Genomic DNA, 23,859 nt, shown 5'->3' with positions numbered 1-23,859 from the left:
AGATGGAAAAATAGACCCCACTATGTGCTAGCTCAAGAGCATTGGTGCCTGGAGTGCCCCTATCATGAGAAGAGCTGGGTCACTGCTTCCATCCAGCCCCTTCCCACAGCACTACAGAGCCCGCGCTGCCTTCCAGAGCTGGAGCAGTCCCCAGGCTGAGCCCGGCTCCCGGCACCACCAGGCTGTGAGAAGCCCCTCTGCATGGCATCTGGGGACATTCGCTCCAGGATTGCTTACCAGACAGAGAGCCTCAGGCTCAAGAGAAGGAACAAGGGCAGGGAAGCGTAGTTGATGGGATCCACAGGGACTGGTTTTCCTCCCTTTCCCTTCCCCAGACTAAAAACTTATCCTTTCCCATGCTAAAACAGGCCCAACTTGTTGCTCCCCATGGCCCAGTGCCAGAAACACTGGCGGGAGGCAAGGAGCTGATCTGCACAGGGAGGACTGAGCTTTGCCGCTTCCTTTTTCCTCCCTTTTCACTATTAATAGCAGAGCTCAGGGAGAGATGTTGTGTCTACGAGCTGTTGCATTTATTTACTGGAAAAAGGCCCAGCAAGTTAACCCTGGGGCTCTCCTGCCAGTGGGGAAAGCATGAAGGAAAGCACAGAGGAACACAGGGTGACAGAACTCCCAAATGCCCGCAGGGAGGTGAGAGCCAGCGCTGTGCCAAGCTGCTGGCTGCCCCAGCTCTGGGGTGCAGCTCCCCTGGGGATACCAGGGCTGCAGGGCACGCGGTGTGGTAGGGCTGTGCTGGTGATGCTCACAGCGCTCTCCCACCTGCTCCACCTGCACCCTCCCCACGTCCTGGCCATTTCTGCGTCTCTGCGGCCAGCACACTGCCCGAGTGCTGGGGGGTGGTTGCAGCACCAGGGGTGGAAGCCAGCACCCAAGAAGAAACAGGAGCAAACAGCCTGGAAAGGCTCAGGGTGAGCTTGGCGTGGCTGAGCAGGATTAAGTACTAGAGCCAGCCAATGTGAGCTGAGGATGGGGAGGTTAGCTTAGGGTTAGCGGCGTGTTTGCGGCAAAGGAGCCAGCAGCTCTATGAGCCATCCTGCAGCCCTCATCACACCCAGGGACCGCATCTTACTGCCAGGTTAGAGGTTTCCAGGCTGGTGGAGCAGTCGGTTGATGGCCACACCGGGGCTGCCATGGCCCTGCTGCCACTCGGGATGCCCACTCACCCCAAGGAGCCCAAACTCTTGTGTCTCTCCGATGTCAATCCCGTTTAGCCTCTGCCCCCTGCTGCTCTCTGGCCATTTTCTTCCAGTTCTTACTTGGTGGCCGCTTTGATCTTGTGGATGGCGTATGGGCTCGACTCCTTGGGCATCCAGATCTCCTCCTCTCCACGGCCCTGGCGCTCCACTACTCCCTCCATGGCCGCTGTCAGCTCAGGGCCGAAGATGCTGTCGGTGGCCCGGTAGGTGCGGGTGAGGCGGCGGAAGGAGGAATCTGAGGAGCTGTCGTCAGGAAGGTCTTCATCCTGTTCATCCCGCAGCTTGGTCCTGCTCAGCTCTGAGCTGCTCCCCAGCTCTGGGTCTTTGAGAGCCTCCCCCATCTCCTGGAGGAAGGTCGTTTTGGGGCTGATGATGCACAGCAGGAGCATGAGGCCGCCTGAGACCCCGCAAAGAAAGTAGAGGCCAACTTTCTCTGGGACGCCTGGGGGGCGAAGAGCAAAGAGACACCAGGGTACAAACTGCCTCCGCAGCCTGAGGGGTACCAGTGCCTGGAAAACCCCCTCTGCCGGGCATATGGGAGGAAGAGGAGGGGAGCAGGGATGCCCTCAGCACCCAGGCTGCAGGGGCAGGATAGACCCTGCCCCAGTGATCGTGACAGCGTCACCCAGAGCCTCATCAGCACCCACCAGTGTCCCGAAATGCCCCTTTCCCTGTAGGAAACCCCCACTGGGATGTGGAGTAGACAACACGGTGGAAGGAATCATCTCGCCAGGGATTTAAATGAGTAATTTCCCCTGGCAAGGGAAATTTTTGCCCACAGAGAGGTGCTCTCTGTGAGTGCCCCTGCAGACAGGGCAGGAAGGAAGGAGACCCAGCGGGTAATTCAGCCCATCAGAGAAGGAAGGTCCATGGGCAGGACCTCAGCAGCACTGCAACTGCCGATGCTGCGGGACCTTGGGGCTCGTTCAACCTCTGAGCTGTCGCCCTACATGGCTCCCCGCAAACCCAGCATGGGTGCTTGGTGCCCTCCTCCCTCACGTGCCTGCTGGAGGCGTCTGGGGTCTGGCTGCCTCTGAGCCGAGCACCGGGCTGAGCAGGGGGGCATCACAGGATCTGAGTCACCCTCCCAAGCCCGTCCTGCTCACCCGGGTGCTGTGTGAGAGCCAGGGAGGGCACGTACCCCAAAGGTGGGCAAAAGCTGCCAGAGAGCTAGTAAAAATCATCCTGTCTTCCCGGAGCCTGGAGAACCTGGGCCCTTTGTACCAGCCACCTGCAGCGAACAAGGGGATGCACGCTGAGACACGAGGTGCTCCCCAGCGCCCCACTGCCCAGCTGCCTGCCCCTGCCTGCCTCCTTCCCCACGCCACACTCCTTCCTTCCTGCACAAGTGCTCCTCTGCCCGTGGGGATGCTCCCCTGCGGGTCCTCCTCTCCCCTGCTCCCAGCAGACCACATCTCTCCAGCCCCTCAGACATGAGCACCGAGACCGATGGGTAGCTTCAGCCACGGGACAGCGATGCTGGGATGGAGCTGCAGGGCTCGTGCCAGCGGTGGGTACCACGGACACAGACAGGCTATGGAAGCAGAAGGGGTAGTTCACCCTGGGCACGGACATGATGCCACACCGCTTTTGGTGTAGCCTCCCCCCCACATTACCATGCATGTAGTCTGAGAGCACGAAGGGGTCCGAGGTGTCAGGGCCCACCTCCTCCAGCAGCTGCTTGGGCACTGGAAGGAGAGCACACACGGAGCATCACCACCCTGCTCATCCCCAGCAGCCCACTGCCTCCCCAGGGAGCCCCGTGCCCCTGCCTGCATGGCACAGGGTGGGCACAGCAGGGGCTCAGCCAGTGGCCCCCATGCCCCCAGCCCCGCGGGTGGCTCTCACCGCAGGTGTAGGAGACTCGCAGCTGTTTCTTCATGCCGGGGAGGCACGGGTCCCCAAAGGTGGCCCGGTCAGCAGACACGGTGCAGTTCCCCTTGCGGTGGCACTTCTTGGACACCCTCCGCAGGGCATCCGGAGCCAAGCACTCTGCAAAGACATGGGGCATGGACCCACAGGCAGACCTGCCTGCCCCTGCCCACTGGGCACCAGCCAGCCGGGGCCAAGGGGCACAGGTACAGCCCGATGGCATACTTGTACCACACTCTCTGCACGGCTCCTGGCCCCGTTTCTGGCTCGAACTGTTCCGGCGTACCTATATGGGGTCCCCCAGCATTCAGGGCATCGCACTCCGGTTTGCCCCGCAGGAATCGTCCGTAATTTGCAGAATAAATGGCCAGGATGGATTTTGGTCGGCACTGCAGCCTCAGCTTGTCATTCTCACACACGGTCTTGACCCGATGGTTCCCTGGGGAGTGACACCGCAGAGCATCCCAATGCATCCCGAATCACCTGCAGCCCCCTCCTCCTTTAGCCCAGCCAAGGGTCTGAGAGCTGCCAAGGATTGGGCTGGAGGAGGGCTGTGAGACACAGGAGCAGTTTGGCTCCCCTCTCTGCCCCTTTCCAAGCAGCCAAGGCTGGGAAAGAGCCTACGCAGCATTGACCAGACCCCCCTCCACCTCACCTGGACGGCACTTGTAGGAAGCGATGAGGTACTTGTGTGTCCCAGGGCACGGGTCTGGCCCAAAGACTTGGCTGTGCACCGAGAACTGGCACCACTGCTGGTCCTGGCACTCAGCTAGCAGCTTCTGGAGAGCAAAGCAGGACAGACATGAAGATGGGTGAGGAGTCCTGAGGCTATTCCCGCTTCCTCTCCCTCGGTGCCATCACCAGGCTCAGGGAAATAGTCTCTCACCCCGCAGATGTGTCCTATGGCTGCTCATGCCCCGCCCGCCACAGTCACCCTGCTTCATGTGTCGGTTCCTGAATCAGTTCCTCCCCTGCACCCACACAGAGCTGTGTGCCAGCACAGGTCTGCCAGTACTTGTGCCGGCACGCATACCAGCACCACACCACACCATATGTGTGCAACACCTGTGTAGGCGTGCACGCTAACACAGCCCTGCGCAACACCCATGCAGGCGTGGACACTGACACGGCTCTGTGCAGCAGCCACGCATGCATGAACATTCACATGGCCCAGTGCAACACCCGTGCAGGCGTCCACACTGACGCAGCTCAGTGCAACATCCATGCAGGCGTGCACAGTGACGCGGCTCTGTGCAACACTCATGCAGGCGTGTACAGCGGCACGGCTTCGTGCAACACTCGTGCAGGGGTCCACGCTGACGCAGCTCAGTGCAACACCCATGCAGGCGCGCACAGCGACGCGGCTCCGTGCAACACCCATGCAGGCGTCTGCACTGACACAGCTCAGTGCAACACCCATGCAGGCGTGCACAGCGATGCGGCTCCGTGCAACACTCGTGCAGGCGTCTGCACTGACACAGCTCAGTGCAACACTCGTGCAGGCGTGCACAGCGACGCGGCTCCGTGCAACACTCGTGCAGGCGTCTGCGCTGACACAGCTCAGTGCAACACTCGTGCAGGCGTCTGCACTGACACAGCTCAGTGCAACACTCGTGCAGGCGTGCACAGCGACGCGGCTCCGTGCAACACCCGTGCAGGCGTCTGCGCTGACACAGCTCAGTGCAACACCCGTGCAGGCGTGCACAGCGACGCGGCTCCGTGCAACACTCGTGCAGGCGTCTGCGCTGACACAGCTCAGTGCAACACTCGTGCAGGCGTCTGCGCTGACACAGCTCAGTGCAACACCCGTGCAGGCGTGCATAGCGACGCGGCTCCATGCAACACTCGTGCAGGCGTCTGCGCTGACACAGCTCAGTGCAACACCCGTGCAGGCGCGCACAGCGACGCGGCTCCGTGCAACACTCATGCAGGCGTGTACAGCAGGGTGGCTTCATGAAACACTCGTGCAGGCGTCTGCGCTGACACAGCTCAGTGCAACACCCATGCAGGCGTGCACAGCGACGCGGCTCCGTGCAACACTCGTGCAGGCGTCTGCGCTGACACAGCTCAGTGCAACACTCGTGCAGGCGTCTGCGCTGACACAGCTCAGTGCAACACCCGTGCAGGCGCGCACCGCGACGCGGCTCCGCGCAAGAGCCGCCCCCCCGCCCGCAGGGCTGCGTGCAGCGCACAGGCGCGGCCAGGAGGTGGGGACGAGGGTTCGCAGCACGGGGCTGCGCGGGCCGCGTCCCCGGCGGGGAGCGGGGTGGCCTCTGCCGCTGCCCGCTGTGCCTGCCTGCCCACGGCAGCCCGGAGGCGACGCTGCCAAACCCGCGGGGTGGCCGAGCCGGGCCTGTGGCCATGGCAGGGGCCTCCCGGGCAGCCTGGGCTTGGGCTGGCCATGGGGCTGCGGCTCCCGGCCCCCAGCATCCCCCTGGGATGCTGGGCGTGCTGCGAGCCCCCGCAGCAGCAAACCCACGGCCTGAGCAGAGGCTGCTAGCGGCGGGGGGAGAGCGGGGCCACGGCTTGTTCCTGACCCTTTGTGCCACCCCTCTGGGAAATTGCCCTGCGACTTGGGCCCTAGGATCCCACCACCTGAGACGATGGGGCCCCTCTGTATCTCTCCTTCCCCTCCTCTGTCCCTGTCCCTCTCAGCCCAGCACAGGACTGAGCCTCGTCTTGGTCTTCACTGGCTGCCAGAAGTGAAATTTGAGGAGGAAATGCAATCAATCTCTCTCCCCAGGTTTTGCCAGAACAGAGCGGCGCCTCAGCAGCAGCCTTGCTCTTTGCTATCCAGACATCCCTTCTCCTCCGACAGCAGCCTCCAGGCAGCGGGGGAACCCAGCCCCATGCGATCACAGTCCCCTGGGTGGAGCGGCTCCATCGCGCTGAGCTGCACAGATCCTGTTCACAGACCTGCCCTTCGGTCTCCAAACATCTGTGCAGGGCTGTAGCCTCCATCCTGCGCTTGACACACAAGATCTGGGGACCCTGAGCTGTGTTTGCAGGGTGGTTTTTGGGGCTGGCTTGGTGTCACACCAGCACAGCCTGGCTCAGCACTTGCAGAGCTCCTGGGACATGCGGGATGCCAGGAGGGGCTCTGTGGCTGGAGCAGGACTGGGTAGCAAAGCCTTGCAAGCTCCCAGAGCAGGGAACTGGCCCCTCAGCTCTTGTTCCTCTTCTCCGGCTCCATCTTCCCCTTCCCCACAGGCAGCTGCATGCAGCTGGGTTTGCTGCGGTTTTGCCCCAGCCCTAGCAAGGAGCTGGAACAGGAATAGAAAAGTAGCACATGAAATCCTGTCCCCATTGAGGGACTGTCCTGCTGGCCCCCAGCATGCATCCCGGCTGCCCTGGGTTTGTCAGAGCCCTGTGACCAGGAGAGGGAAGTGGGTACGGTTCAGGCGTGCCGTCTCTGGCACGGCACGTTACCCATCTCACCTGCTCTCCTGCAGCCAGTGGGTGCAGCGTCTCCCCAGCCATGGGTAGAGCTCAGTAGCTGGACCATGAGGAGCAGCTGGCACCGAGGAGCATTGCCCAGCTGAGCAGGGCTCCGGAAAAGGCAGTGACCAGGCTCCTGTGACCTCAAGGCCAGCTCCAGCCCCAGGCGCTCCTGTGGGAGATGGAGATGGGGGTCCAGCATTCAGACAAGGTTGAAGTTGCTGAGAACTGGAGGAGTCTGGCTGGCAAAGGACACGGGCTCGAGGCTTTGCAGAACAAGTGTTATTGCTCTCCTTGCTCCTTCCCAGGTGACTGCTATGGTGCCTGGAACTGGGCTGCTGCCAGCTGCAACAGCCAGTCTGGTCCAAGGCATCCCAAGGCTGCGGATGCTAAGGCCAGCCGTGCCGGTGTGGAGAGCCGGAAGCCAGGGTAAAGCTGCAGGACACCAAGGGATGACATCCCCTCAGCTCCTCTCTGCCCCATTCCTCAAGTTGCTCATGATGTCTCATGTGTGGGGCCAGTGGAGGGCTGATGTCCTCACCAGGCACAGGGTTTTCCCCCAAACACAAAGAGGAATCGAGCACAGCCGCAGCACGGAGCAGGCTGCGGGGCTTTTGGAGCAGCCCAGCGAGCGCTTCCTCCAGCCAGGCATCAGCTTTGGAGAGGTCCCTTCCCTTCTGCCAGCCCCTGCCTTCCTCCCCTCTCCCTGTGCTGGCTACTGCAATCAACAGACCCTCCTTTGGGCCTGCTTCATTAATCTTCTTCTCGGGAGCTGCCAGCACAGAGGGGTGCTTCTTCTGGCTGGGGAAGAGCCGAGCCCTGAGCTAACCCCAGGGGATGCACCCGCAGGGCTGAGCACAGCATCCCTCATGGGCCCCTGTCCCGCTTCCTGAGCCTGGCACCCTGGTTGCTGCACCGCCGCTCTCTGGGACCCAGCCCCAGCTGCCAGGGCTTTCTCTGAGCCTGCTTCGTCCTGTGGGGTTACTCCAAAAGCCAGCTCAGGATGCAGCAGTGCCTCCTGCCAGGCTCCTCTGGCAGGGCTGCCCCACCCGGGGACCCACCGCAGAAGGGCTGGTCCATCCTTATCTCCCAAAAATGCTCTGGGAAAAGGACCCCAAGGGTGAATCCCGATGCTGATGGCAGCAGCTTCCCTCAGGGCACGGGGAGGCTGCGCTGCCTGCAACCACCCTACCCAAGCAGGCAGCCCCGCGACCTGGGGAAGGAGGTGTGGGCAGCTCACGGTCCCTTGGGACTCCCCACCCTTACCAGGTGGGCGGTGGCGGACATGCACTCGGTGCTCTCCTGGGAGGCATTGCCAGGGCTGGGGCAGAGGTTGGGGCTCGGCACACGACGCCCGTAGAAGGCGCCAAGGATGCTGATGGTGGTCTTGCGAGGGCAGACGATGAGGAGCTGCTCCCCGTCGCAGGTGTGGGCAGTGTGGTTCCTCAGCACCTTGCGCAGATACCCTGGAAGGGGAGAGCATGGGCTGCGTTAGCCGGAGGAGATGCTGGGACCACGGTGGTGGTGGTGCTTGGGCTCCTGACAGCCGGTGGAGCGAGGACGTCCTGGGCTGGGGCACTTTTGGAGCAAACAGGACCAGAGTGGGGCTGCGGCAGAGAAGGCGGGCTTGCAGCAAATCTTATATTCAGCATTGCAGCCAAGAGCCTTTAAAGCAGCATGGAGTAGCCGAGCTGGTTAGCAAAGGGAAGCAAAAGCTGGAGGCAGGATGACAGGTCAGAAAAAACATGTACAGAAGAATCCCATAAGGAGCAGTCAGGGGTTTAGAGAAAAATCAGGCTTATTATGGAGACATAGGGAGGAGAGAGCAAGGATGAGCCAGAGAAGATCACCCACAGATGATTACCAGAGTCGGGGAGAGGAGGATGCTTTCTGTCACACGATGCCGAGCCATCAGTTGGAGGAGAGAAGGGTCCAGTGGCTGCTACGAGCTCCCACAGTTGGCAGGGTCAGTATGGATGGGTGTGAACCACCAAGTAATAATCTGAGCCCAGCTGACCCTGGGTCTCTCTGCCAGAGAAGCCCAGTGCATCGGTGCGAGCCATTCCCAGCCCATGGCCTTTCCGATGAGCATTGACCCTTCTCTCCCTGAATTCCCAGCGTGGGGTATTTCTCTCTTTTAATCCTGCCTAGTTTGTGCCCCAAACCACTTACCCTGTTGTTTTCCCTACAAGGGACAGTAAGGTGGGGCTGTCCTGCCCAGCCTTTAAGAGAGTTTACCAGGCAGCTATCAGCTCTGGCTGGTATCAGCTGTGATGGGTGCTGGGTGAGCGAGGAAGCTGTTTTATTAAAAGCTCTGCAAGCTGCCAGGGGTGCTCTGAGCAGGCACCAGTTGCTGGAGAAGGCTGAGGAAGCAGGAAAAGCTGTCAAAAAATGATGTGTAGGGCCCTGGACAGAGCAGTTTGCATCAGGCCTTTGAGTAAAACAAAAGTAAAGGGGAGGCATCCTTCTGAGGCTGGGAGGTGGGGACAGGGCAATGCCGTACCTGCCGGGCAGGACCGTGGCCTGCTGGGTGGGTCACAGACCCCAGTCCCCAGCTGTGGGGTCCTTGGAGGGACTCACACCCCAGCCCAGTGCTGGGGTCCAGAGCAGGACATGCACCCTGTCCCCCAGCCTGCAGTGTGTCAAACTCCCCCCAAACCAGTACAAGAAGGTGGGAGAGCCAGCTCCCAGCCTCGCACTTCTCCCTCTGTCCCTCCACTTCTCCCTCTGTCCCTCCGCAAACTGGTGCCAGGCTCAGCTGCACAAAGGGCCCCTTTCACCTTCCCTGCTGCTGCTAACCCCTTGGCACCCGCAGCCAGCATCCCTCCCCGGGAGATGTCAGCAGACACAGCTGGCAGCTGACCCTGCTCGGAGTTAATCTATCCTTTGGACATGGGCAGCTGCTGGCATTTCTCCTTGCAAGCTTGGGATGAGCGAGTGGCAGGGCTGCAGCCTTGTGCAAGCGAGCCCCTGCTCACCCCTCTGCGTGCTGGAGGAAAGAGGAAAGGAGAGGCCGAGGAGGGTGGATGGGAGCAGACAAGCTGTTTCAGCCAGGTCAAAGCTCCAGTGAGATGCAAAGATGCTCCTTGGAGGACACAGAGCTGGATCAGTCCCTTGGGGTGCAGTGCCCACAAAGAGGGGGGCAGGACAGGGCTTGTCCTGCCCCACTTGTCCAGTTGCCCCATATCACCGGGCGCTGGGGGTCTGTGAGGGGCACGGGACCCTGCCTGGGCTGCTGGCCCCCACCTCCTTCCTCTGCATCCCCTGCAGCAGCTCCACGCCTGCAGCAGCAGCCAGCCTCTCGTGCAGGCTTCAGAGCCGCCCAGGGCTCGACTTCTGCCTGGCACCAAGTCCACAGCCACCTGCCCATCCCCGAGACGGCTGGCGGTGGGGCTGCCCAAACCCACTGCTGCCGGGCCAGCCCGGGGCACAGAGCACTGAGCCAAATCCTGGGGATGGTGGGGGACATGGCGGAGGAATAGGGGGAGAAATGGGTTTCCCCAAAGCCAGCCTGCCTTCCAGCAGGCACCCTCCTCCGCTGCCATGCAGGCTGGCAGCACTGGCGGTTTGTATTTTCAAACAGAGGCTCCAACAGCACCACAGGGACAGAGGTTTCTCCATCACACCGGTTTGGGGGAGTGAGCAATTGCGAAGATGGGGGGGTTGGGTGAAACCATGGCAAAGAGGCTGCAGGCAGATTTTGCGAGTGATTCCGTTCGCCTGCCGGTGCCGCTGACTCAGTCCGTGATGGTGCGGTTGTGCAGTTAGCTCTGCCCAGATGAAATCACATCCTCTCTGCCACAGCCCGCCCTGCCGTACTCGGCAGCATCCTGCTGGGCTCTCGCGCCGCCCGGGCGTGGCAGAGCAGAGTGGAAGGTGTGCGTGGCTGTTTCTAGAAGATCCCTCGGACGAACAGCAGCCCCTGGGCACCCAGGCTGCCTGCACCTGTCCTGACTGTCCCAAGTGGTGGGGCACAAGGGATCCCAAATTTCTGCCTTGGCTACATCTATAAGGCTCACCAGCGCTGCTCCCAGGGAGAGGATCTGGCCCTTGCTGTGCCTTGTGGCAGTGCACCCTACAGCTCCCCTACTCACGGGTGGCTCTGGCTGGGGACCGCAGCCACCAACTCCGGCCGGGGACTGGGTAGAGCTTCAGCCCATCTCTTCCCTCGCCTTCTCAGAGCAGCAAAGTCTTACAGGGGAGCCCTGGGTGCTCCAGGAGCCTTCAGCTCCACACACCGCCCAGCACTGAGGGCATGAACCTCATGGCCCGGGGGGTCTCAGGAAAGCTCAGGGACTGTCTTAAGATTTGGTTTTTTGCACTTCTGCCTCCAGACTGTCCAAAGGAGCGCAGCAGTAGCAAGGGGAGCCGCTCCCTTGCTCACACTGAGGCTGCGGGACGTGCACGGGGTGTTTTCAGATCCCCACCCTGCCGTGGGGATTAAAAAAACCCAGGTTTTTTTGGCAAACTCCCTCTGGCCTGCACTGGTTTGTGCCTTGCTTGTCCCTACCCCACCAACCTGCCTGTTGCTTCGCCCTCCCCTCACACCAGCGCGGTCCCCGGCATCCCTCATTGCCCTGCCTGCGCCCCGACTCACCGGAGAGCTCTGGGCTGGCCTCCAGCCCCACGGCCAGGCAGAGAAGGACCAGGGCTGCTGCTGGCCCCACCAGCCCGGCCATGGCGCAACCCGGCTCTGCTGCGTCCCACTGGGCAGCCTCCGCTGGTCTGGTCCTCAGCAGCAGCTGGCGCCGGGGCTGGCAGTGCGCAGGGACAATGGCTCGCTTCTCTGCCCTGCCAAAGCGCTGGGGCTGGGCGGGTGCCTGTGTACCCGCTCTTTGTCTGCTGCCCAGGGCAAGGGGCTGCTCTGGACAGCTGGGGCACTCTCAGCACAGGGCCACCTCCCACGGGGAGGGAGGGACATGTTTTCAAAGGCGCTTCGTGGCATACGAGCGGGTGCCATGCCTTGGTATCACCGTTGCTGGCGGAGAAATCAGCAGCCCCTTCCCTCCTGCCTCCATTCCCCCCGAGCAGAGGGGCAGGGCTTGGCGAGGTTTCCAACGTGCCCCCTGCTTTCTCACAGACACGGTGAGGCAGAAATCCGGATACATGTGTGCCGTAATCTCCATCTCGGCAAATGTCCGGCCATTCACCCTTTGAGGAGGAAGGGAAGGGCTGCCTGCGCTGCCTCCCAAGGTGGCTGTTCCTGCAGAAGAGGCAAACGCCCTCCCTGCATCGAACACCGCAAGTGGGGACCTCTTTGCTGCCGCCCTTCAGCCCCCACAGCCTCCGCAGGGCCAGGTGCTCCGACATCTCGCGAGGAGGGCACCGTGCCATCCCCGTACCCCCTGCCCCACAGGAATTAAATCCCTGCCCGCTGCTTCAGCTGGCAGCTTGGAGGGAAACCCAACGGGCAGGAGCTGCTTGCTCTCCCCCCAGGCTGAGGTCAGCAGAGAAGGCAGCAGCCGGCAGTGCCAGGAGCCAGCATGGCTACCCGCAGGCTCAGCATCGCTCAGGGGTGGGCAGCAAGACGGGGGCTGGGGTGGCAGCAGGGACCGGCACACATCACCTGTGGGTCTGCAGTGGGAGCTGGGTGGGCGGGTGAGACGGGCGCCAAGCTCGTGCTGATGGTGCTGCCATGATGCCTCTTGGTACTCACACCACCGTTAATTCACCTTTCTCGCTTATGTGAACGTCAGGCAGAGTTTCCTATCCCATCGGGTGGAGCTTCAAGTTCTCCAAAAAGCTTTGATGGGGCAGAAAGAAAAGTGTCCCCCAACCCCTCCTGTGCCGCCGCCAGCGTAAGCACCACTCTGGGCTGTGCAGCAGTACCCTGGAGAGACATCTCCCTTGGGGAGACTCCTCCAGGAACCTGCTAAATCATTTCCCAGCCTAATTGCCTCGGGGTGGATGCTTTCTTATCAGGGTTTGAGTATTTTTAGGGAAGTCTGAGCTTACCTGAGCTGGGGGGGGGGGGCTGAGTAAAGCAATCAGGATTCCCATTTTGTGCAAAGCTCGGTACCAGCTATGGGGTCCTGAGGTGCGAGACAGGACTTGCCCAAGACAGGAGTTAAGCCCGTGGGTGCTGGGAAGCCATCTCCGCTGGGACGGCTGCCAGGATGATCTGACGACAAACGTTTCCCTCCCATCCTGGGGAGGAAAGCAAGCCGGTCATCCTTCCTGCGAAACAGCCCAAATTCCAGGAACGGGGCCCTGCCGGCGGTCAGCCCTGGAGACATCCCTTCCCATCACCCTGCCACACACTGCTCTGGCTGGGCTGCTGCCAGCGGTGCTCCGGGGTTCCCCGCTGCACACCGACGTGCTCCAGCCTCTTTGCTTTCCCTCTTTGGCTGTTTTGCAGTCCTTCCTGCCCAAGGTTTGTGCCCTGGCAGCGCTCGGCCAGCTGCAAAGAGCCGGTGGCAGCTGGCCAGGCTTCCCTGAACTCTCGCCCCGCTCAGCCCCGCTCTGAGCCAGCGGTGCTCCGAGGAGCCCACCCGGGAGGACCCGGGGGTGGTGGGCAGGGAGAGGAGCTGTACCCTCCCTCCCGGCAGCTGCCCATCGTGAAGCAGCAGCAGGAGGGGGAAGGCAGTGGGAAGGTCAGCTCCGTTCACCCCGAAGAAGTGACGAGCCCTGGGGCACCGGTGTCCGGGCACAAGGGTGGGAGGATGGCGAAGGGGCAAGACCAGACCGGAGCAGCATGAGGAGCAGCAGGTGAGAGGCTTCCTCTGCAAAACTCCCCTGCTCCCAGCTGGGAGGTGACGGCAGTGGTGCCGGGGCCGCCTGGGCCGCCAGCCCACTGCTCGGAGGCATCGGCGCAGCGCCTGGGCGGGTGCGATAGACTGGAAGGGACTCGTGAACACGTCCAGATAGACCCGTGCTGAGTCACGGCTGGGAGGCCCCGCAGCTTCCCCCTCCCCGCTGGCAGGTCCCGGCACACACCCCATCGCTCCTCCCCGCTTCAAAAGGAAGGAAAGAGCAAGCCCCAGCCCTCCGCGGGGCGCGAGCGCAGCTGAGGTGCTCGAGCCACCAGCCCTCTGAAAGCCTCCCCCACCAGAGGTCTGCAAAGGACGGAACAACTCACCACAGCAGTGAGCGGCCAGCAGTCCCTCCCCACGCTGCCAGGATGGAGAGTCGGCAGCACAACGCCAAGGAGCCCGAGATCGAGCTGTTTGTGAAGGTGGGTCTCAGGGGCGGATGGTTGCTCTTTGGCAGTTCCCTGCAGGCTCGTCCTCACCAGGCTCCAGCTGGGCATAGGCGGTGGAAATTCGTGGGTATCTTCATGTTTCGGGAGGCTGGAGATGGGTACCAAGTTTGGGATCGCTCGCCATGAAGGCTGGCAAAGCGGGTGCCCAGAGGAGGGGACCAGGCACGTGGTGGCGCGGGGACTGGTGGGGTGTCACACCCAGCATCCTAGAAGATGCCCTGGTCTCATAGTCATTGCGTACTCCAGGGGAACAGCGCAGCTGGTGTAACGAAGGAGCAGGCACACGTGTGCCTCTTGAAACCCAGATAAGACAAGCCCCAGCCTGGGAACAGCAAGCAGGAGGGCTGAGAGCAGCCACTTCAGCTTCTCCTGCGAGCCAGGGTTGCGAAACAGAGCGGGGACGGCTTGGGGAGCCAGCGCGGGTGCCCACATGTGGGCGGGATGGGGCGGCTTCACAGAGCAGCCCAGGGGGATTATTTGCTGGAAATGTTTATTTTTTCTCCCTGTTAAGCAATTTTCTGAACACTTCCCCTGGAACACTTTAACACTCATGTTCAAAATATCTGCAGCGGACATGCGGGGCGTAGAAAGAGAGGAACTGAAGCTGGCGGCTGGTAATTGAGTGTGCCAGCAGTGATGCCAGCGGGGCCCTGGGACACGCTGTCAAATGATGGCAGCCGGGGGGAGCGATGCCTCCCTGTGCCACCACACGGAGGTTTTCAGGGCGGTTTCCCTGCAGCCGCTCAGCCCCACGGGCTTTGCTCCTCTCCTCCTAGGGCAGCTCGGTGCCCGAAAGGACCTCAGTGCCTGGCCGGAGGCACCGGCTTCCCTGACGCAGGCACCTGGCAGTGCTGGGCACCACGCAGCTCTTTGCTTGGGTCATAGTTGGAAATATGTGTTGGAAAGGATTATCTGAGGCTTCGTGGGAGGGATCTCCCCCATCCCCTTGCCAAAACTGTGGCCACGGCAGTGCTTGCCAGGCACCAAGCTTAGCTGAGCCAAATCCAGACAAGTGTATTTTCTTGGTGAAAGAATTCGGGTCTTGAATTTCCTTCTTAGCGCCACTTTTTCCCCGGGAGGGCTGGGGAGAAGAGGAAAATGATACACGAGATGACTGCAATGGCGGCAGCACCTTCAAGGTGGTTTTCAGAGGGAAGGGAAACAGAAAACAAAGCAGCAGCGTCGTCAGGACTTCCCCTACGCCTTAATTTAGCACGAAAAAACCCTTCTGGCTTGTCTGTTAACAGACAAACTGATGATGTGCCTCCTACCATTCAGGACCCAGTTTTACCGAAGTCACAGCAGCTCCCGGCTGCAGACAGGCACCCTCCCGTGCCACCGACACCTTGTACCTCTCCTGGGCCTGGGTCCAGCCCGAGATGTGGCTGCTGGTGTAACCCGCAATAGCCATAAATCACGGGGGGAGCTGGCGCTTCCACAAGCGCCGACCGGCACGCTGCCTCTGCCAGGCTTTCACTTCGGCAAATGCTGAAGGTAACTGGGCGATGCGGGGAGGGTGCGAAACAGCTCCCGCATCGCTTTCAGGCTGGGGCGGGCAGTTGCCAAAGGGCTGCCAATTTCTCACCCTGCGGTGGTCCCGGTGAGAGCATTGTCCCACGGGCTGGGGGGCTCTCCCTGCCAAGGAGGCGGCTCTGCCCCTCAGCCCCATGGTGGATTTAGTCACCCACAAGGCTGCTTCCCGGCTTTCAGGGTGGCTGTAGGAACCGTGGGCAGGTCCCGGTAGGTGTTGAGCACTTAGCAGTGCCCCAAGCATGCAGAGCTGCTCCCTCCTCCCACCGCATTTCATGCTGTTTCAGCGAGGGGGAAACCACAGGAACTACTAAGTAACTTTGGGGTTTTAATGCCTCATGGGGCCTCACAGAGTTGGGGCTAAAAACCTGCACCTCCCTGGAGATGCTGTGCTAGTCCACGCTGGGTTTATCCATCATCCAGAGAGGAAAAGAGTGGGGGAAGTCAGTCTGGGGGGGCTGCAGGCTCTGCACCCCCTGCCCCGGACCCTGCTGCAGCCCGGGGAGAGCAGGGGAAGAGGCTCTCTCCAGAGAAGGAAGCGAAGAGCGATGACTTCCCCGCCGCGCTGCTTGGCTTTTGCGGGGCAAGGGAGGGCATGTGGCTACGAGTCCCCCCACACCCCCTTCCCCTGCACTCCCCTGGCTCCTGGAGGGCTCTCCCCACGGCCGCGGGGGTGCCAGCGGGGACACGCCAGAGCCCGGCCCCCCCCCGGCAGCGCCCAACCACTGGTGGAGCTGCCCTCCGCTTCCTCCAGATAAAGATTTGGCTCTGAGCATCCTAGGATGGGCCCAGCTTAATTTTTTTTCCCTGCAGAGGCCATTCTGATTTTCCTTTCTCTCTGGTCCAAAATTCCCCACCTCTCTATTTTTAAAAGGCAAAGGGGAAAACCAGCCTGCGCTGCTCAGGGGCTGGAGCTACAAGACAAACACAGAGAAGCTTGAAGCAGGCAAGCGCAGCCTGAGCCTGGAGCAGCCCCGGTGAGGGACATCCCACACACCCGACTGTCCCCTCCAGCACCACCCGTTGCCTCTTGTGCGAGTCCACCAGAGCCACTGCTGCCTTGGCTCAGCACAACAGCTCCCGTGGGGCCAAGATAAATTGCAATTAAGCCCCCTCGCTCCCACTGAGCGAGGAAAGCAAAGGGGAGCACAGCCGGCTGGCTGCCCTTTCCTCTGCCACCAGCAAGGGCCGTCTCAAGAGAGCGGCGAGGAAAGCGTTGGTCCTCGTGCCAGGCAGCCACAAAAGCACCTTCTGAGCTCTTGGTGTTGGAGATGCTCCAAAGGATGGTATTAGTTTTGGCTTGTAGGTGCCAGCGACAGCGGAGAAGGGAAGGGGAGCAGAGGTGCCCTGCTCTCACGCCAACAGGAAGCCCGTGTGGCTGTTTTCCGACCCTCCCCTCCAGCTCCCTCACAGGACAGCCGACACACAATTTTATCCGCTACCAAAGAAACCTTATTTGTTATAAGCTGACATGGGACGCTCCTGAGCGGCAGTTACCCAGGAGCATTTCTTATTAATAGCCAGCAAAAAGCCTCATGTGTGAATTTAGCTTCACTTCTGGATACATCCCAGAGAATCAATACATTTCTCAGTTCCCATTTCCTTTCTCAGGAGCATCATTTCATGACAGCTGATCATAGAAAATACTGGCTAAAAGTAATTTTCATTCCTCTGGAAGAACTAAAAGGTGTTGGCATAGTGGAAAAGCAGACCATCAACTCCAGCTGACCACTCAGAGTGTTGGGGTTTTGCTTTGATCAGTTTACCAGCTCCCTTACGACGAGTTTGAGGCTGGTGTATCTCTCCTGGAGAAGCCGAGCACTCCGGAGTTCACAGCTTTCTGGGCACCTGTAGATACAGACGGGTGACTTGTAGCACTTACCTCCAGCCCAGGAGAGCCAGGCACAGCACTCTGCATCTTCTGCTGATGAAGCATCCTCAGCCATCCTGTCTTTGGGGCCCCAGTGAGGTGCGAGCTCTGGAGCCACCTCCAGCTGCCCACCCTGGATGTTATTGCTGCTGTTTGACTTCTGCACCACCAGATCCTCCCAGATCTCATCACCCTCGTGCTTAGCCTCTGGACTTCAGCTTGCCAGCTGATACCAAGGCTTGGCACAGAGCTGCAGGGCATAAGCCGTCCCACTGGGGCTCATGCACTGACACAAGCTGCTCCGTGGGAGCAGCATCCCTCCGCGAAGGAGCTGGCGTGAGCTGTGCTGCGCCTCCCTGCAGTGGCAGGACTGCCAGACACGCCAGAGGACCATGGTTCACGTGCTGCTGAGGAACCAGTTAATTCTCTTAAAGAAGTCGCGTTTCCTGTGAGGCGAAAGGGTTACCTCTCATACCACAGCACAACTTCCCTCTCTGAGCAGCATCTGTGCCAGTTTTCATGCACTGGGGGGAACCTGCCCCATTCCTCTTGGCCAAACTCCTCATAAGGAGTTTCAGTCTTTTTTGCAAAGGATATTTTCAGCTGCTACGTAGCAAGGAAATGGGCTTCACTCCACCTGCTGCTGCTTTCCCTTGGGATTGCTGAATGGGCATCATCTGGGTGAGACCCTGATGAGGGAGCCCTGGTGGGACTCAGGCAGGTTGTCCAAGCTCCTCACTTTCCCGTGTCCCCACTGCTGTTTGACCCCATCCTGGTTACAGAGCAGCCCCCTGAGTGTTGAGACACTGTGGCTGTGTCCATGCAGAGAGTTTGAAAACACGTGATTGAAGCTTTAGGAGCTGACACATAGCTCTATTCCCCACCAATGCTGGGTGGGATGCCAGCGTGAATCCACCTCTGCACGGCCCCCCTACTCCCAGCCCCTTCTCCTCCCCGAGGCCGAGGAGGTGCTTGGTTGGTTCTTGGCCATCATCAGCCCGGGGAAGTCATGCCTGGCTTCGTTAAATGCACACAAAACCGGAGGCAGACACTAACAGCGCACGAAAACAAACCGCTCTTTTCCTGGCAAACATGAGCACATTTCCCTTCTTGCCGCCCTCTCCAGCCTGGCCTCCCAGCCAAACGGACCCTCCCTTCCTCCCCATCCATCAGCAATCACCCTCCACCTCCTTCCCCTGCCTCCTTCTCCTCTTCCTCTTGGCTTTATCTCAAATTTCTGGGAAGGATCCAACCCCGGGCATCCTGAGGATGCTCTCCAATGCTTTCCAGTGGCAGCAGGGCTACGACTCAGGGAGGGGATCCTACAGCCGAGCCGCCAGTGCCGGGAAAGTCTCCCTGCAGCATGCAATGCCGGGGTGCCGGGCCAGACCCTCCGTGTGCCTTCCTCCCGAGACTGGCTCCGGTGGCTCTCCACCTCCAGGCATCCCATCTGGGCTGGGTGAGCCCAGCCGATGGGTTAAATCCTCGTTTCTCTGCTTTCCCGGCAGGCTGGTCTGGACGGAGAAAACATCGGAAACTGCCCCTTCTGCCAGCGCCTCTTCATGGTGCTGTGGCTCAAAGGGGTCAAGTTCAACGTCACCACGGTGGACATGACCAGGTGAGACAGCACCACGGCCCAGCCCTGTGCCAGCCGTGGGGGAAGATACTCCTGGCTCAGCTTCCCCCGTCGGCACTTTCCTCCCTCCTGCCCACACTGCAGCCAGCGTGTCACTGTGGGAGGGACCGGGGTGACAGTCCCTGCCTGCACACTGCCCGTCACACCGTGGGGTGCAGGGGGTGGGCCAGCACAGAGCTCCAGCTGCGAGCCAACGTGTGCACAGCACAGGGACCCCCCGTCCTGCTGGATGCAGGTACCAGTCTGAGGCACCACAGGGCAGACCGAGAGGCTGGGGGGCACTTCTCAACCCCCCCAAACCCAGCAGAATGTGCAAGTGGGGATGCTCCCGGTCCTGCGCCCCTCCCACACACCCACCTCAGCCCTGTCCGTTTGCCCCGGGGAGGCTGGCAGTGCAGGCAGGCTGCAGGCTCTGAGCCCACTTATTTTCTCCTCTCCAGGAAACCTGAAGAGTTGAAAGATTTAGCACCGGGCACCAACCCACCCTTCTTGCTGTTCAACAAGGAGCTGAAAACAGACTTCATTAAGATCGAGGAGTTCCTGGAGCAGACCCTGGGCCCACCCATGTAATTGCAGGCTCGCTCCTTCCCCTTTCGAGGCTCGGCGGGCATGCCGCAGCGTTGCGTAGCGCTCGGCAGATTGGGAAACCGAGGCAGGGTGCTAGGAGGTGCCTAAGAGCAGCCTGGGAGGGGGCCGGCTCCCCACCCAGCACCCTGAGCCGTGCTCTGCAGGGCCTGGGGTTGCAATGCTGGGGGGCTGCGTCCCCGGGGAAGGCGGCGGGTTGGGCTGTGAGGGGACGGGGACGGGCTGGGGTGGAAAACAATGGGAGGAAACGCACCGGTCCCTTGGCGCAGGCAGGGCCGGGGGGAGAGGGAGAGTGGGGGCACGTCCCAGTGGGTTGGCAGCTGGTGTTGCGGCGATGGGGGGCGTGAGACCCCCTTTGCCCGCTCATACCCAGTGTGCTCAGCTGAGCGAAAGCACATGCCTGCACTTGAATGCAACAGCGCAGCTGGCCCAAAGGGTTGCCGGGGGGGGCCGCCCCCCCCCCTCCCCCCCCCCGAGCCCATGTGGCTGCCAGCCCTCCCACCGCCTGCAAAAGAGGAAGCCTCAAATGCATTCATCACCTGCCTCCTCGGACGCGTCTGCCCTTGCAGTGCGCCCAGGGACGTATCAGCAAGCAAGAGGCTGTTCCTGAGGAAGTCATGGGAGCTTCTGGCTTCCCCGGACAACTCCCGTGCCAACATGCGTCCCCCGGGCTGGGCCAGAGCTGTGGGCAGGCAGAACTCTGCTTCGGGGCTCTGCTGCCACCAGCGACCCCAAACCGTGGAGCTGTTGCCCTGTGATTTTCCCCTAGCAAACACCCAAGATAATCAGCTCCCAGGGTGGCAGCTGCAGTCATCTAAAGCATCACCGTTCTCCCACAACCAGCTGAACATGACCTGCACCCTCCAGTACCAGCCCTGGGCACCATGGCCCAGGAGATAACGCAGCTAAGGACCACGCAGCTGAATCTCTGCCTCCATCTTCGCCTGCACTGACACGAGTGTCTCTTTAAAGGTATCCGCACCTGAGCCCCAAGTACAAGGAGTCCTTCGATGTGGGGAGCGACATCTTTGCCAAGTTCTCAGCGTACATCAAGAACCCGCGCAAGGAAGCAAATATCAGTAAGAAACGCGTGTGGGGGCTGCGGGGCTGTGTTCTGCCACTCTGGGGTGGGGGAGATGCTGTTGTCTGTGGGCAAATCCTGCCACCAGGTTAGGGTTTCTGCTGCCTCCCCCACCAAAGCCGCCTTGGCAAGCAGAGGAGTGCGCAGGAAGGGTGAAGGCAGTCCTGTGCTCCACGGGGCTAACGGCCCCATGCGCAGGCACTGTGGAGAGCAGGTCCTGGAGGGGAGCGTGGGGTGATGCTGCTGGGATTCCCTGGGAGCAGAGACTGGCCAGGGTCCAGTGCTGCGCACCACTGGTGTGGCCCTGGGGGCTTTGTCCTTCTATGCAAAGCCTGGGAGAGGCTCAGCCACCTTGGCACAGCCCTGGGCTGTGCTGGGAGCCCAGGGCACCAGGCTGACTGCACTTCTTTCCCTGCCCACCCAGATTTTGAGAAGGCCTTGCTGCGGGAGTTTCAGCGGCTGGATGTCTACCTAAACACTCCTCTCCCCGAGGAGATTGACCAGGACAGCGTGGAGGACATCACTGTCTCCAAGAGGAAATTCCTGGACGGAGACCACCTGACGTTGGCTGATTGCAACCTCCTGCCCAAACTGCATATCATCAAGGTAATGGCACCGGCTCCCAGGGCGAAGGTGGGGGCACCCACTCCAAGAGGGAGTGACAGAGTGGGGTGATGCAAACAGGGGGCTGAGGGTCCCGTATTTGTCCCTCCCGCAAGCCAGAGAGCGAACCTGCCCCATGTCTGGGAAGACTCAGCCTCCTCCTCTTCTCTCCTCTCTAGATCGCAGCCAAAAAGTACCGCGACTTCGAGATCCCAGCGGACATGACAGGCGTTTGGCGCTACCTCAACAACGCCTACGCCTGCGATGAGTTCAGCCACACGTGTCCTGCAGACGAGGAGATAGAGTACACCTACGCCAGCGTCGCTAGGAAGATGACCTAACCCCACTGTGGGGTGCGCTGGCAGCACTGCCCCGGCCGAGCCCTCCACCTCTGCAGTCCTGACACAACCAAACCCTGGCCAAGGGAGGGACTGGAGGGGGTTTACGGCATCGCTACTCCCTGTGTTTCAGAAATAGTGCCTTGCTTCACAGCCTCCTGCCGCTTCCTCCTCCTCCGCCGCTGACTGGCTGCAGCCCCTGTGCGCCATCAGTGCTGACCACATGTATGGACCGGTCCCTGCGTGGCTGCAGTGGCAACTGCGTCCCTAGTCCCTGAAAACGGGTCTCATGGCCTGAGACCACGCGTCATGGGAAAAGCCGAGCGCTAGCCTTCGCAGCGGCCCTTTGGTGGAAGAGATGAGACACCCCAAACGGCTGTGTCAGCCCTGCCTCCCCATCTGCTGTTGGAGCTGCTCTGCTCTGCCAGCCCGTGCGGTCCCAGCCATCCCGTATGCTCAGGAAGAGGCGTCCTGGGATCCCAGCGCATCACCTGGGCTGCAGCTGTTTGAATTTGCCTGGTCACCCTTCTGCACAGCACCCCGCAGCCTACGTTTGGGCAAACCCTCTCTTCCACCAAGGCATCCAGGCTCCGTCTGAAGACACTGAAGGGCTCTGCCCCCAATAGTTTATTGCAGTGACAAATTGTTCTCACTGCTAGAGGGTTGTAACATGTGTCTAACTCCCCTTTAGGACATGGGGGCTGGAAGATGCTGGGGATGATGCCTGGCACGAAAGTGCCAGGACCTGCTGTGGGAGGGAAGAAGGGGTGCAGGGACTCATGAAGGGCTGAGGACCAGGGCATCCCTCCCATGTGTGCCAGCACCCAGGGCCACGTGCTGCTAGCTGCAAGGTCCTGCCTGGCTCCTGTGAGCTAAGAAACCTCTCCCTGCCTTGCAGGACACGGCAGGAGATGCAGCCATGTGCAGCTCCAGCTCCACCACGCCCTCCCCAGTCCCCACCGGCACTTCAGGTGCCTGACTGGGAGACGGAGGCATGGAGTAGGGCATCGTCTTGTTTCCACACCCCAGTACCGGACAGCCAAAGAGAGCAGGCAAAAGCTGCTTTGCAAAGCGCTGTGTCTGTAGGAGATATGTGGGCAGGTTTGGTGCTCCCTAGCTCAGTGTTGTGCTTTCCCGTCCAGTGTCGCTGATGCAAGAGGAGTCAAAGCCGCTCTGCACAGCCATGACATCCCATCCTCCCCCATTCGATACCTCCAGCTCCCCCAAGGGCTCCTGCTAGTGCCTGTGAATTCAGCCAGCCCTCCCCAGCCAGCCCTGCGGGCAAAAAAATACTGTACAGTGAGCGTGGTGGGTCCTGCGGGGACACAGCAACGGCCGACCCGCCCCCCCTCCAGCCCTCACTGCCACTTCCCTCTTTGCACTAAAAGGTGTGTCCTCGCAAGCCTGCCTCTGATAGCACTGGGTTTGGGGACTGGTTTTGTTATTAATGGGTTTTGGTTTGTTTGGGTTTTTTTAAACTAAGAACAGCAATAAACTATATTTTAATATGTCTTGCTTGTGTACTGTCAGCGCACGGGCCAAGGCCACCGGGCATGGAGGGTGCTGCAGCGGGTGGAGGGGGCTTCCCCGTAGTGGAACCCTTTTGAGATTTAGCATGAGTGAAGCTGTAGCCCCCAGCCTCTGCCGTCCCGGACCACTGGGATGCACGTGGCAGCTCCTGCCCTGCCCGCAGGAGAGGTATCGCCTCCCTGGGGCATGTACACTGTGATCTGCCCATGCCATGCGCGCGGCGGTGGGAGGATGCAGGACCCTGCACAGCGTGGGGATGGAGTAACCACAGGATGCTGCTCCGGTGCGAGGGGTTTATTTGGCTCCTGCTGGCAGCCAGCAAGTCCCTGCCAGGCCACAGTGGCAACTCTGCTTTGCCACAGGTCTTGGAGGTCCACTGGTATGGGAGAAACATTGTCCTGCACCCCAGATCCTCATGGGACAATCCCCCTACCCCATGATACCCCTCCTCTGCTGCAGACCCTCTCCCCTTTTCCCCACAAGGGACTGGAGACCTTTCAAAGTTCTGTGCAAACCAGCCCACAATGAGGTGTGGGGTCATGCGTGGATGGGCCTGCCAGAAGGCACTGGGAGCAGGGCTGGCAGGCAGGTGGCAGGCAGAGCTCCTCCTGTACCCCTCATTTGGTGACAGAGTATTTCCCGAAGCAAGCTGGGAGAAAAAGGCTTTTCCTTTTCCCTCACCCGTGTGAGGGGCTGCAGCAGTGCTTGGCTTCAGCCGGAAGGTTTAAAGGAAGGGAGATGTCCATCTCTTCTCCCAGGCTCTCCTTCGGCTTTGGAGAAGTCAGGTCTAGGAGCACAGCCTGGGAACTGAATGCCTTAGTCCACACAATGGGCACCCTCTATCCCAAACCACGGGCACCCTTCACCCCAAGTCATGAGTATCCTCCACCCCAAGCCCAGCCCTTGCTTGCCATGGCCTCTTTGCAGGTCGGTGGTGGGTTGGGTCCCAGGACCCACTGGG

At 60.9% G+C, this 23,859-nt stretch overlaps 2 protein-coding genes across 2 annotated transcripts; one reads left to right on the top strand and one right to left on the bottom strand.

Annotated features, from left to right (window-relative positions):
- Nucleotides 1-1,270: 1,270 nt before the first annotated feature.
- LOC104253478 (protein eva-1 homolog C-like) lies at nt 1,271-11,203 on the bottom strand. Its single transcript, XM_059824642.1, has 8 exons — nt 11,122-11,203; nt 7,791-7,990; nt 3,742-3,865; nt 3,373-3,525; nt 3,063-3,206; nt 2,831-2,902; nt 2,356-2,445; nt 1,271-1,656 (listed from the first exon to the last, which is right to left on the bottom strand). The coding sequence occupies exons 1-8, from the start codon at nt 11,201-11,203 to the stop codon at nt 1,271-1,273; spliced, it is 1,251 nt and encodes a 416-aa protein (XP_059680625.1).
- A 2,333-nt stretch (nt 11,204-13,536) lies between these two features.
- On the top strand, nt 13,537-22,870 carry LOC104255411 (chloride intracellular channel protein 2). The gene is made up of 6 exons (XM_059824343.1): nt 13,537-13,698; nt 18,634-18,743; nt 19,202-19,327; nt 20,319-20,425; nt 20,852-21,033; nt 21,210-22,870. The coding sequence occupies exons 1-6, from the start codon at nt 13,645-13,647 to the stop codon at nt 21,369-21,371; spliced, it is 741 nt and encodes a 246-aa protein (XP_059680326.1). The 5' UTR covers nt 13,537-13,644; the 3' UTR covers nt 21,372-22,870.
- Nucleotides 22,871-23,859: the final 989 nt, after the last annotated feature.

The sequence above is a fragment of the Gavia stellata genome, chromosome 14 (genome assembly GCF_030936135.1).
Source record: "Gavia stellata isolate bGavSte3 chromosome 14, bGavSte3.hap2, whole genome shotgun sequence".
In the NCBI taxonomy this organism is placed as follows: domain Eukaryota; kingdom Metazoa; phylum Chordata; class Aves; order Gaviiformes; family Gaviidae; genus Gavia; species Gavia stellata.
Note: the sequence above shows the minus strand (reverse complement) of the source record. Positions and strands in the feature narration are given on the sequence as shown.